Consider the following 13,958-nt stretch of genomic DNA (forward strand, 5'->3'; position numbering starts at 1 on the left):
AGAGGCGTGTTATTCATCTATGTAGCAGTGTAGGAATGGTGCAAGACAGAAGAGTCGGGAGGTCAGGGGACAGGTCCAGGCTGGGGATACCAGTATGGATATCACCAGGATAAAGATGGTATTTCAAGCTGAAACTGGAGGAGATCCCCTGAGAAGCAAGTAGATAGAAGCTGTGAACAGTGCCTAAGGGTAGGAGAGGTGAGGAGCAGGCACTAAAGAAGTCTGAGAAGGACTGGCCAGGGAGGCAGGAGGAAGCCAAGAGCGAAGGTCTGAGAATCCCAGCAGAGGGAGGAGTGATCAGCTCTGTGAAAAGGGGAGAAGGCAAGTACCTACCCTGAGTGAGCATCATCTCAAGCCTTAGAACAGGCTGGGTGCTGTGGTTAATGCCTGTAAACTCAGCACTTTGGGAGGCCACAGCAGGAGGATCCCTTGAGTTTGAGGTTACAGTGAGCTATGATTTACCACTGCACTCCAGTCTGGGCAATGGAGCAAGACCCTGTCTCTGAAAAAAATGAAAGTCTTAGAGTAGAGCCTGGTGAATAGTGAGCACCCAGAAATTCTTAGTGATACACATCATTGTTCTTATCACGTGGCTGCCACCCCAAACTTCCAGCAGCCTGGTTCAAAGCTGAGTCACGAGGAACTTGAGAAGTTGGAGGGCCTAGTTGCGATTTGGAATGTACCTCACTTTATATCTTTCTATGTGTAGGAATTTTCTACACAGTCTCATTCAGACTCTTTAGCCCAGCCTATCTTGGGACCTGGTGTCAGGGAAGCTGACTTGGATATCAGTCATTCTTAGCCGAAGGAGTGAGCCCTGGAGGTGACCTGGTACGGCCAAGATCACCTCTTGGGGGCAGGGCCAGGCCAGAAGGATTGTTCTTATTATAAATGTGGTTTTTTAAATATTTCAATTTTTTATTGTATTTTTTAATTTTTTATATGTTCATTTTTTTCAGTTATGTTTCAGTTTCTCTTAATCAGGTGAATTATGCAGAACAGATACCTGTATGTATGAATTATGCACTCCAGAGGAGGAGAGGTAGTAGGAACAGAGAGGCTTTGGCATCAAACAGACCTGAGTCAGGCAGTCAGACTGTCCCTTGGCTGATGGTGCAAGGCACGGAGCCTCTCAGGGCCGTTCCTCATTGGCATGGGAGATGGTGATGACTACTTTGCAAATTGTTGCAGAGATTAGAGATCATATATAAAAAGTGCCTCAGCATAATGTCTGGCTCCTTTGTAGATGTTCAGTAAATTGTAGTTAATATACACTAAATGTAATATAAAATCATATATAAATCATTCCAACAAGGGGAGCAGCTTAGCTCTTTGACATATGGTGTGTCTGGTAATGTGCAATGTGTGGACTGGGTCATTCTTTCCCCACCTGTTGTTATTCTCTTGTGATGGACGGTGCCCTGGCTAGAAGGAGCAGGTGGTCCAAGCACTCTTGGGCAGGAAAGGGAGCATGTTCAGGAAATAGGCGTGTCTCATGTTCCCACCCTTCAGACCAGATAATCTGAGGCTGCCCCAAAGAAGTCTCTGCAAAAGGGGCCTGACGGTTATCTAATTCTTCCAGTGCTGGTCGCTGTGACCTATTTTCAGGTACATTATTTGCTTCAGGCACTCAAAAAAAGGAGCCGCCTTGGCCTATTTTATACATGGTCTATTTCTGACTCATATTGTCCTTTTAGTTAAATAGTTTGGTTCAAAGGATTCCTGCGAAGTCTGCCTGTTAAAGTAGAATTTGCAGTTTTCCAAACTCTCCATGCTGTTTGCCATCAGTGCACAACTGATAGGCCTTTGTGCCGGGCCATCTGATCCAAAGGCCTCTTTTTAGCTTGTGCACCTGGAGGGGAGGGCTGATGCTTGGACCTGTCCTCCTCCCAAACCCAGATTGGGGGTTGCTTTCTCTAGGCCCCAGGTTGAGATGACTGTTTGTGTGGTCCCCTTGGGCGTCCACTGTGCCTCAACTGTTTCACAGCCCTTGATGGCCTTTGACAGTCTGTTACAGTCACTCCCTCCATAGCCGGGGCAGGAAAAGGGAGCTTCTTATAGCCCTGTCCCCATTCCGGCAGCATGCCAGCCCCATAAGCATGGAGCAGGGAAGGCGATCGAGTCCTGCTCTGGAGAGACGTGTAGTTGAACGTGCCCCCCAGCTTCTCACTTCAGATGACTGGAAGGGGAAGCAGGGAGGGAGATAAGCCCACCGGGTGGCACAGGCCAAATCACTCTGAGGGCATTTTGAATGGCATTTGAGTATTTTTAGCTGTCTTCCTTTATGTGGTTAGGTGAGAGTTTTCCGTTCCTGGACATATACTTTGGTGGTTTCTCTAGGAGTAGGAACCACAGATGTGTCCTGAGGACTCAACAGAAACCGCCCTGGGGTTAGCATTTCACTGTGGATAATCCACGGGAGGCCACAGGGAATTTACTGTGATTATGAGAGCTGAGTTTTCCAATTTAGACATTACCACTTAGGAATTGCAGCTAAGGAGGAAGGAAGAAATCTTAGACAATTAAGCTCATATTGTCTTAAATTGTGTTGGTGTCGTTTTTCTTAGCCCCACCTCCCATATGTGCTGTGTGGCTTCTTAAAATTTATTAAAGCTTTTCTTGTGGTGGGAAGTGTATGTGCATGGCATTTCTGAATATTTTAACTCTTTTTTGCCTACAGTAAAATTGTTTTTACCACCAATTAATTTACTTTAAGACTTTTCCCACTTGATAACTTCTTTTGTTCTAGAAACAAGACACTGGTCAGGTTCTTCTGGATATGGCGTACAACCACCTGGATGTGACTGAGAAGGAATATTTTGGTTTACAGCATGATGACGACTCCATGGACTCTCCTGTAAGTACCATTTTTTTTAAATGTGCTGAACTCCTGCACGGTTTGCTTTTACATTTTATGTTTTCTTGTCCAACAGAGATGGCTGGAGTCAAGCAAACCCATCAGGAAGCAGTTAAAAGGTTGGTGTGATCTTTTCACTTCAGCTGAACATTAGGCGTTAGTTATCACAGCCTGTTTCTCTCCTCCGATCATCAGTGCCTATAGCATCTAGGACCTGGAGTTCTGGGCATCCAAGAGTCATGAGTGAGCCATCTTCTCCCTGTCTGACTTCTGAGTCAGCAGAGATGCTTCCAGATCAACCCTCTAGGATACTCCCTAGCTGCAGGCAAGAAAGGGAGAGGTGAGAGTAGCCAGCTCAGAGCAAGGGAGCTCCCATTTCTTTATACAAGGAAGGAAAAGGAAGGAGGATGGCCTATCTTAGCCCAGCGTGAGAGCCAGGGTGGAAGAGAGAGACAGAAAGATAGACAAACACAAACGCCTCATACTTTCCAACAGTTTAGTTGCATTCACTGGAAACAACAGATAGGTGCCATAGGTAGGTAGTGTCACAAATATAAAAGGTTCAGTCCTCCCAGCTGCTACTTATCTCTCAGGCGTGGATCCCAGTGCTGCAGCCAACTCCCAGCTAGGTGGCCAATCAGGCCACACCGTAGCCCACCCTCCGCCCTGATCTGCCCTCAACCTGATGTTCCAACGTTGCCAGCATTTTTTCCCTTTATGCCACTCATGTCCCAGACAGACCTGGCTGATCTGCAGGGCCTCCTGGTGCCTCCCCTCAGTCTGTTCCATCTGCTGGAAATGCTTTTCCCTCCCACTTCCCTCTCTCAAAATCCTGCCTTTCTTCAAGGCTGCTCAGATCTCATTTCCTCTCCTAGAAACCGTGGCTCCCTCGACATTCCCTTAGATTTACCATCGTCTGTGTTGGGGCCCTGAACGCTCTCATCCTCATCTCTGTTGTTTGCCTTTATTTTCCTCTCAGAACTCCCAAGTTCTTGAGGTTAGGACCCTTGTTCTATTTACCTCTGCATCCCCAAGGTGCCCAACACATAAAAAGTGGCCAGTGCATGGCAGAGTGGAGAAGGGCAGGTAGATTTGTGCACACAGATGTGCATACACAGGATGCCCCCCCCAACACACACACACACACCCCTGCCTCAGCACCCAGGCAGGAAGGAGTAGATACAGTAGCCTTTGCTCCCATCTCACTGCTGCCCCCACAGGGAGCCAGGTTCTCAAAGTCCTCTCCCATAAGCTGCGTCCTCTGCATTCAGAAATACCCGTGGGAGCCACAGAGCCACTTGCAGACAAATACCTGCCCCAACCAAGTCCCCAGGAATGAGTCCACACAAGGCATGAATAGGCATTTAATTCATTTTCTCATTAACTCATGCTTTCACTGAACATGTCCTGAGCTCTGACTGTGGCAAGGTGCTGGGCTAAGCTCTGGGAATCTAGTCCAGATCAGATTTGGGTTCTGCCCTCAAGGAGCCCAGAGGGATGACATTCTGTGATAGTAGTAAGCACGATAGAGGACAGCCAGAAAGATAAAGAGGCCGTGCCTGCAGCACAGACATGACAAGTTTAAAAGAGGGGGAGGGGAAGTGAACAAGCATCCCAAGGCAGCTGGAGGACGTTGCTCTCCCCTGATGTGCAGACAGTCATAGCGCCACCCACTGGTACCTAGAGACATGTACAGGTGTACTCAGGGACACAACCCCATAGAGATTCTTGGAGCACACGCTACAGATGAAGAAAGAAAGCGCTAAAGAGCAGGGAGGGTGGAGCCCAGGATGAACTAAGGTAGAGGAGGAGATCCAGCAGGCCAGTGAGAAGGTCTTGAGTTGCAGAGAGCAAGAAAGTGCTCAGTGCCTAGATAGGGCCGGCAGATATTTACTGAGCAATAATGGTGAAATTGACATGAAGATCTTGGGATCTTAGCAACACAATCTGATCTTCTCCTGTTGCCGTATCTATCAGAAGAAATGGACTAATTTTATCCACACAAGCGAATTGACTCTGGATGTTGATGCGTAAAACCATATTTGAGTGTGTTCATTGTGTGATTTACTAGTATATTAATTTAATACACTTTGCATTAAAAGCATGAGATATTTTCTAGTTTAAAAATGATTTTGAAATGTGGTATAGCAGAATCAAAGATCTCGGGACTCTAATTCTGGTTTTGTCACCAGCTGTGTGACCTAAGGCAAGTCACCTCTCTAAGCCATCGGCTTATCTGTAAAATGGGCTACCAGTAGCAGCCTAGCTCATTCATAGTCATGGTGGTGTTCAAATGCAGGGCTGTACATGAAAATGCTTGAACCGTATGAATGGCTGCACAAACACAGCCTATTATTTCTTTGTAAACTTTGCGTAATACGCCAATTTAAGGATTTTTAAAATTTCTAATACAGATAACAGAGTGCAATGTTTAAACAGCCCTAAGATAACTGTGTGATAGGAAGTCGATGATAACTCAGTCTGTGCTGTTGTTGCATAAATATTTTACTTTTTGAAGACTTGGAGAGTTCTGAAACAATCAACTAACTTACGCACTCCATATTTGAAATTAGCCCTTTTCTAATGGAAAAAAGCTATGGTTGAGTGAAAAATGCATCACTTATGGAAGAGAAGCAACTTACAAACATTGACTTTGTCAAAGAGAAAATTTAATTTTTTTTTGAAAAATGTTGTAGGAGGTTTCCCCTGTACCCTGCATTTTCGAGTAAGATTTTTTATACCTGATCCCAACACACTGCAGCAAGAACAAACCAGGTAATAACATTTTTTTAAAGTTTTCTATTTAGTGTATAAAAATGAGTAACCACTAAAAATGTACTCTGCATTTTATTACTATGGCCAAATAACTTCATCTGGGTGTAACTGCACCAACAATGATGATCCAGGTAAAAATCTAGGGTGCACAATACTGACATTCTGATCAGTGAATTAGCTTTCAGTCTCGGGCCTGCTTCTCTTATCTCCTGATTTGGTGCCATTCCCAACATATTCCCATCTGCCACCTTCTATCTCTCCTTCCACCTCCCTGGCCTCTCCTGCCTGCTGAACACACTGTGCTCAAATGACAAAAAGTCATTCTACTAAAGTAGACAGAATGTAGAAGACAAATTTGTAAAATAGTCATCCACAGTTCAAATAGCATGATGTCTCTGAAGAGCTAGAATCGAGGCTCTTGAATATGACAAGACATTCTTGTTATAACAATTTTCTTTCTTTTTTTATTTTGAGACGGAGTCTCTCTCTGTCGCCCCAACTGGAGTTCAGTAGTGTGATCTCAGCTCACTGCAACCTCCGCCTCTCAGGTTCAAACAAATCTTCCCACCTCAGCCTCCCAAGTAGCTAGGATTACAGGCGTGCACCACCACACCTGGCTAATTTTTTTGTATTTTTAGTAGAGACAGGGTTTCACCAGGTTGGCCAGGCTGGTCTCAAACTCCTGACCTCAAGTGATCTGCCTGCCTCAGTCTCCCAAAGTGCTGGGATTACAGGCATGAGCCACCAGGCAAGCTTTTTTTATAAAAATTTTCTGTCAGATCTCCAGTTTACAAGAAGTAGAAAGGAGAGCAGGATGAATTCAGCTTGTCTTCTCAGTGAATCAGCAAGTGCAGAAAGTCTGTGAACCAGGTAAGGGAAAGAGGGCTGTATAGGAGTTGTTTACCCCTCAGGGCTTGGAGTCTCTCCCGACCCTGTGTTTTTCTGGATGTGGAGGACAGAGTATTTGGAATGGAGGAAGAGAATGTAGCACAAGAAAGTTGTTGCTATTTTAACACAGACTGCGCAAACTCAACTTCCCCTCCCCTGTGGCAACATTAAGCCCTTTTATTATTCATCCATTTATTTTTCTTAGGGAGGGAAGCCATCTCACCGAACAAAAGCAATAGATGCTTAGTATTGAATCCTGTTCTATATTCATTATGGCCAAAAGACATCATCAAGGAAGCAGCATTAACTCAGACACAGAGTTCCATCTTGTTTATTTTTTTAGTGGTAATTACATGATGACATTTTAACTTGTAATATGTTGAAAGGCCAGATATTAGTCTAGTACTGTATTTTACCTTCTTTGTGGACCCCCTCCCTCTACTATAGCAGACATTGGGGATTTGACTGTGTTTTTTATTACATTTTAAGCCAGTGCCCAAGGTGTCTGATATGGCACGTCAGGTGACTACATGGAAGCATGCCCTGTCCTCTGACTTTTCCCCATACCAGCTCTTCATGCTGGTAAACTGGGGATGGGATAGAAGCACTCAGCCCAGCAGGTTACTTCTTAAGCTGACAGACACAGAGCTGGTCATGAAATCTATAAGAACGTGTTTGAATTGACCCTACTAAGGCTTCCTTGGGCCAGTACTAAATAACACACTGTGGGCCAGGCATGGTGACTCACACCTGTGAGCTTCCCAGCACTTCAGGAACCCAAGGCAGGAGGATCACTTGAGGCCAGGAGTTTGAAACCAGCCTGGGCAACATAGTGAGATCCTTCCTCTACAAAAATAAAAATTAAAAAAGTAGTCAGGTGTGGTGTTGCATGCCCGTAGTCCCAGCGACTTGGGAGGCTAACTCAGAGGATCACTAGGGCCCAGAAGTTCAAGGTTGCAGTGAGCCATGATTGAACCACGCACTTCAACCTAAGTGATAGACTGAGACCCTGTTGAAAAAAAAGGGCTCTGTTGAAGGGATGTGTTAAAAACAACATGAATAGGCCAGGCGCGGTGGCTCACGCCTGTAATCCCAGCACTTTGGGAGGCCGAGGCAGGTGGATCATGAGGTCAAGAGATCGAGACCATCCCGGTCAACATAGTGAAACCCCATCTCTACTAAAAATACAAAAATTCAGCTGGGCATGGTGGCGCATGCCTGTAATCCCAGCTACTTAGGAGGCTGAGGCAGGAGAATTGCCTGAACCCAGGAGGCAGTGGTTGCGGTGAGCCGAGATCGCGCCATTGCACTCCAGCCTGGGCAACAAGAGCGAAACTCCGTCTCAAAAAAAAAAAAAAAAAAAAAACATGAATAATATATGTGTGTATACATGTATATGTGTCTTTTATGTATATTATATGTAATACATGTGTGATTATGTATATACATGTATGTACATGTGTACATCCGTGTTTGTGGTTCTAACCAGTGGGTTTTTTTAAAAATCACAACTCCATAGTAAAAATATATTTTGTTTCATAGTAAAAATATATTTTGTTTCAGAAAAAATATATTTTTTTCTCAAAAATATATTTTGTTTTAACCAGTGGGTTTTTTAAAAATCACAACTCCATAGTAAAAATACATTCTGTTTCAGAATACAGTACACATATATAAATTACTGAAGCAAACATTTTGTAAAACTATAGTAAGTTGCAAGTACTCTAAAGTTTTCTATTCTATTTCATTTCTTGAAAAAATGCCAACTGTGATGCATTGAATTGATTGTACGGCCAACTGGGAGGGTCCAGCCCCAAGTGTGGATGGCACTGCCTCACCTAGCGATTGTCACCCGACTCCTATCTCCTCCCCGTAACACTAGAGCCCCAGGTTTGTGGCATCCACTGGGCATGTTAGAGGCCTCCAGTGGCTGAACTTGAGAGAGAGTATTCCTACGGCCAGCGCATCCCAGGAGTTTGTCACCAGGGCCTATCCTAGCCATTGGCCATCCTCTTCCATACCCTGTGGAAGAGAAGCCCACTTCTCTGGGAGTTGACAGAATCTTCCTGCTGAACCTTCCTGTCGTCTGAGGGACATCTGTGGAAATTTAGGGCATTCATGATGGAGAGAAGCCTCAGGCACAAATGAAGGCTGCCTTCAGATCTTTTCGGTAGTCATGGGAAAAGAGGAACTGGATGTGCAGGATCATAGAATTATGGCCAGTGGGTGGAGGCTACAGAGAGGCAGATTTTAGTGCAGAATGAGTAATAAACAGTGTGTGTGTGTCTCTCCTAAAATTCAGTGGCTCACAGCTGACACCCCACCCCACTTTCCATCTTAAGAAGGGTGATGTCCCATTGCAGAATAGAATGTAACTATCACCTTCTGGGATTTGGGCATGAGATTTCTCTTAATGTGGCAGGAGCCATGGTGGGAGCCACCCCATAACTCTTATAGAGCTGGTGGCCCACCAGGACTGCCAGATTTTTTTTTTTTTTCTGAAACAGGGTCTTACTATGTTGCCCAGACTGGCTTCAAACTCGTGGGATCAAAGGATCCTCCCTCAGCCTCCTGAGTAGCTGGGATTATAGGCACACACCACCATCCCCAGCTACCAAATCATTGTGTCCTGGACCAGGCTTCTACCATTAATTCACGTGCTTTAAAAAATATATAAAATGAAAGATTTTACTTATATTCCTGGCACATAGTATCTTATCCCGGCTTTGTAGTTCTTGTTTAAGGAAATTCCCTCTGAAGGAAATTTTAGTTCTCAAGAGTCAAAGAAGGTGTATAGACAGGTGGTATCTGTTGGTTTTGTTTGTTTGTTAAGGATCTAGGTGGAGAGACTTTCATTGCTTTTTTCTGAAGTTGAAGTCATGGATGTGGTACATGCAAGAGAGGTCGTTACATTTCTGAAGTTAGGCATCCCTAACATCTCTTCTAAAGAACTACCCTGTATTCTCATTGTTAAATAAATATCTTCTTTATTGTGAGCCTCCACAACTGCTGTTTCTGATAAATTTAGATCATTCTAAGCAGAATTTTATATACTGGCAATCTCAAAAGTAGGCTCCTTCAAGATTCCTAGGAAGCCTCCTAAGCTTGGGTTGTGTTCCACTATTCTAGTTTCTTTGCGTATGATGATGCCATGGGGTTGACTCAGAAACTTTGCTCAATAGATGACAAGGCAGCCTCTGGTGAGTGGTGAGCTCGTTCATCTTCTCAGTTATATCCCTAGGAAGACATACTGATTAGCTGAGCTTGTCAGTGAAAGCCCAGATTTGCCACTAGATTATCTATAACTCTCCCTTCTCTTTTTTCTCTCAGTAGCATTGTAGGAGGAGAGAACACTTAAGTCTGGTTGAATGTCAGCTTGGATAAACATAGAAACAAACTAGAAAGAACTGATGATGTTATCCTAGGTAGAAAAGATGGTGATTCCAATACCAAATAGGTGTGAATCAGCAAATGTATGTTGTATTGTCTCTCAAGCCTAGGGTGTTCAATACACTGTGAGTAGTTAATTATAATCAAAGTAATAATATCAGAGTTATGACATAGATCCTAAGCTTTTTAGCCATTAAACATTAAACATATAAGAAATCTGTAGCATAGTGAGTTTTTTTTAATAACATGATCATCCAGGTTAACATAAGACACAGCTGCCCTCACATATCCTATCTGAGCTTTGATTTTGTCTTCTATAAAAATGGAGATAGTGGTACCTACCTTACAGAGTTATGAGGCTGAAATAAGAGGGAAAGTTACGACGTAGGACCATGTACACAGCCCAGAACTGGGCAAATAGGAGGTCGTAATACTGTTTGAAGCATTCCCATCTCATAAAGCCAGTTCCTTGACCTTATAAATTTGAAGGAATAATTAAACTAATTTGTTTAAATTGTTAAAATTATTCCTCTCCTGCCCCTGTTCACTTCTGCCCTGTCTATATTAGATTTCAGGAGGTTTCCCTTTTGTCATCTTGGCCAGACACTGGAATGTCTATCCCATTTGAATCTGGGTTTTAAAAAAGCGTGGTAGCTAGTGGCCAAGTGTCACATGTATGCCGCATCCCTAAATAGAAGTCTCCCCTAGGCGCTTCCTGGCCTGCACAATGCTGCCGACGGCCTTCTTTCCCCACTCCCCAGGCAGAGGAGCAAAGTCACAGGCTGAGGGGCCTTCCACGACTTGCCCACAAAACAGGTCTGGAGTTCGGAAGTTACATTTACTGGTTGCGCAGAGATGAGTGCAGAATTCAGCTTGGAGGTCCTGGCAGCTTCGAGTTTACTGATGTTTATGCTATTGCTCATGTACCTACAGTTCCTGGGACACAGGAAAATGCTCAGCTGGGGTTCTGCACCCCAGCCAAGGAGGTGTCTTCACAGACTCCCCTCCTTTTAGCAACTTCATGCAGGGAGAGCTTGGGTGGACAGATGCCAGCATGGTGTTCAGAACAGTGGCCCTGCCAGTGTGTGGGCACCACCTGTGCAGAGAACCTGTGGGTTCTGGTCCTCAAGGGCAGGGGTGCTCACTGACAGCAGAACCCACAGCACCAGCCCATCTTTAATGGGCTGTTTCCACCTCATTCATCCCTACTCAGCCCTCCGTAGGACAGCCTGCACTGGCAGAAAATTGCCCCCACCAATTGAGACACAGGGCACCAACATGAGCCATCAGTAATGACAGGGCAGCTTTGCAGAACGTAAGATAGCACCTGATACCTTGGACCAAAACTGTATTTTTATGTATCTTTCGCATGTACAGCTCTTGTCTTTGACTCATCAAACTTTTTTTTTTACTATTTCAGTTTGAGTATGAATTAATGTAAACAATTATTTCATAGGCACTTGTATTTCCTACAATTGAAGATGGATATTTGTGAAGGAAGGTAATGAGAATTTTATGTTTTTCTTTTCCTATTAGACTAGCAAAATTCCTGGTTTTAATCTAATGAGGGTTCATTTCTGGTAACAGTATCAAATCTAAAAGAGGAGTGGATGTGGAAAGCATCCTGTGCAGCATTAGGCTTTGGACATCTGTTTTTATTATATGGCTGAGAGAGGCTAAGGATTGATCAACTTTGTTTCATGTTATTTTGGTTTTATTACAAAGGATGCAGCTATCTTTCTGGTAAAGACCTGAGAAATTTTAAAGGGAGGAGAGGACCCAGAATGCACAATGGGCTTCATTCAGGAAGGCAGATCCAGCCTAATTTAGGTCTACTTCTGAACCCCTTAGCACCTCCGGATGACTCATTTTCTCTCTGGGAAGGTTTTTGCTCATCTGCCTGTGATTCAGTGCTTCTTGTGTTACCAAGACCATCTCGGTAGCTGGAAGGGAGAGGAAATTCCAAGTCAGTAGTCCCTGAGCTACCTCCTCCAAATCCTTAGTCTTTTCTTGACTTAGGGAAGAAACTGTAGCAGGTAAACCAGTGGGAACAGCACAGCATATTCCCAATCTCTCTACCCTGCCCCCACCCCCGTGAGTTTAGGCCTGGGGAGGAGGGTCTTCAGAGGCTACCAGCGTGCTGGACCATAAGGGAGTGTGTAGTCTCACTGTGGAAATGAGAAAGTAGCCCATGAAGCAATTAGGAAACAATCAGAACCAATAATGGCAGTGGAGACCACAGTCGTCATAAGATTTTAGGAGTTCCTGCTGGTGTGAGCTACAAAAGCCTTTGTAGATTGCTGGGATGAGCCAGAATTGAGGTGGGTAGAGAAGTGAGGAGGTGGATTTCCCTGGGCAGTGAGAAGACACCCCACCCCCACAGTCCCACTTGGAAACAGAATGCTGAGAGCTTACAGGAGAATAGAGAGGGCTGTTCGTGTCCCACGTAGGCGGGCATCTTACATCCAGCAGGGAGAAGAGAGCTGTTGAAGGCTTTTAGGCAGGAAGGATGTGGCAAGAGCCATATCCGCAAAGATAGTATCCGTGTACACAAGGGAAGACGGGCAGAGGCCAGGGCGGTTCAGTCTGGATGGAAGGGAATGGTCAGCCCTCAAGTAAGCTGTTGTAGCATCCAGGCCAGAGACTCAGGGGCATGGCAGTGAAGAAGGTGGGGAGAGGAGGTGGGAAGTTTGAAACAAGAGACACCTTGAAGAAGGGATTTCCAGAGCCTGATGACTGTTGAGCACTCATAGAATTACAGAATTCTCATCACTTAGCTCATCCTCCCATTCAAGGTAGGAATGAATCACTTCCCTAGCACAATCTACAGGTCTTCGGGCTTTTGCTTGATCACCCCCAGTGAGGGGGAGCTCACCCTTTCATGAGGCAGCATTTTTACATTTTAGGGTAACCCAAGGTTGAAATTACCAACCCCTCTCCTGGGTCCAGGCTGTCCTTAGCAGCAGCAGAAACCCATTCTGTCCTCCTCCTCTGCACACTTAAGTCTTTTCCACAGATAGTTTGCAAACACATTTTATGAGACAGGCACTAAACTGTGCTGGCCAAATAAGGCCAGGGCCTTGCCTCCCCAGGAGCTTTTAGTCTAATTCTGCAAATACTGGAAATGGATTGTCTTCAGTGTTTCTTCTCCAAACAAAATGCTCCTTGTTGTTTCCATGTGAGTCAGGGCAAATCTGTTGAGGGCCACATCCTGGTTTCCATCTCTGGCCCCTGTCAGGTCCTCACCACCTCTCTGAGGAGAGGGTCTCTGCTGCCAAATGCTTCTCAGATGTAGATCAAGCTATTTGTAACTGCGGGTCTTTCAACAGGCCCAGTGGGCCTGTTGAAAAATAGCATTTTTCCTAAGTGTCAAATTGTCCCAACTTATTTGAGCTATCCCTGGTAGCCGGCACTCAAGGTGTCATCATCTCCTTCTTTCTAAGATGTTTGATCTCATCCAAGCCCTTCACTCAGCAGGGGGAGACCCTGAAGTCCAGAGGGAAAGAAGGGATGTGTCTAGGAACATGTGGCCGAGTAAAGAGCAGAACAAAGGCTTTTGGTGTTCCCTGGTATGTATTTGGAACACCATTCTTTGGAAATGTTTTCCTTTCTGACTTCTTCCATCTAGAGGGAACCTCCTCAGCCTCTTTTCTAAGTTGTTCCCCAAATCCCAATCACCTGCTCTTTCTCTAGCCGGGATACTGGCTTAGATTTAATCGAACCCCATCTTGTTAGGAGAGCAAATAGCTGATACTCATCCTATTTCTGCCTGTCCTCCCCACGGGCTCTCAAGATCTCCAGATGAAGAAACGGATGGTGAGATCCCTGGGCCACATCTGTAACTTTAGGGATTTCATTTATAAGTCCCAGCAGGAACACAGAGTCACTTGAGGAACAATGGCCTCAGATAGGAAAAGTTGTCTTCATATGCAGCTGCGGAACCCTACTGGAGGGCCACATTATCAGAAAGGTGGAGTGATTCACATCTTGGGTACTTCATGAGCTGCCATAGAAACTGTTTTCTCTGCTTCCCACTGGTTTGCTGGGA

At 44.9% G+C, this 13,958-nt stretch overlaps 1 protein-coding gene across 6 annotated transcripts in view; it reads left to right on the forward strand.

The window, feature by feature from the left end:
* The window catches only part of PTPN3 (protein tyrosine phosphatase non-receptor type 3), a 124,972-nt gene that overhangs the window by 41,604 nt on the left and 69,410 nt on the right, over window positions 1-13,958 (forward strand). For 3 of the 6 annotated variants that reach the window (XM_017498546.2, XM_017498549.2, XM_017498547.2), the window contains exons 3-6: window positions 2,750-2,857; window positions 2,934-2,976; window positions 5,554-5,632; window positions 11,367-11,411. In XM_017498546.2, coding sequence (XP_017354035.1) covers window positions 2,750-2,857; window positions 2,934-2,976; window positions 5,554-5,632; window positions 11,367-11,411 — 275 coding nt within the window. Of the gene's footprint in view, window positions 1-2,749; window positions 2,858-2,933; window positions 2,977-5,553; window positions 5,633-9,701; window positions 9,721-11,366; window positions 11,412-13,958 lie in introns of those variants that run through there. The other 3 variants (XM_017498550.2, XM_037727888.1, XM_017498551.2) reach the window with 3 other exon arrangements.

This window comes from Cebus imitator, unplaced genomic scaffold (assembly GCF_001604975.1).
Source record: "Cebus imitator isolate Cc_AM_T3 unplaced genomic scaffold, Cebus_imitator-1.0 Scaffold244, whole genome shotgun sequence".
NCBI classification, from domain to species: Eukaryota; Metazoa; Chordata; class Mammalia; order Primates; family Cebidae; genus Cebus; species Cebus imitator.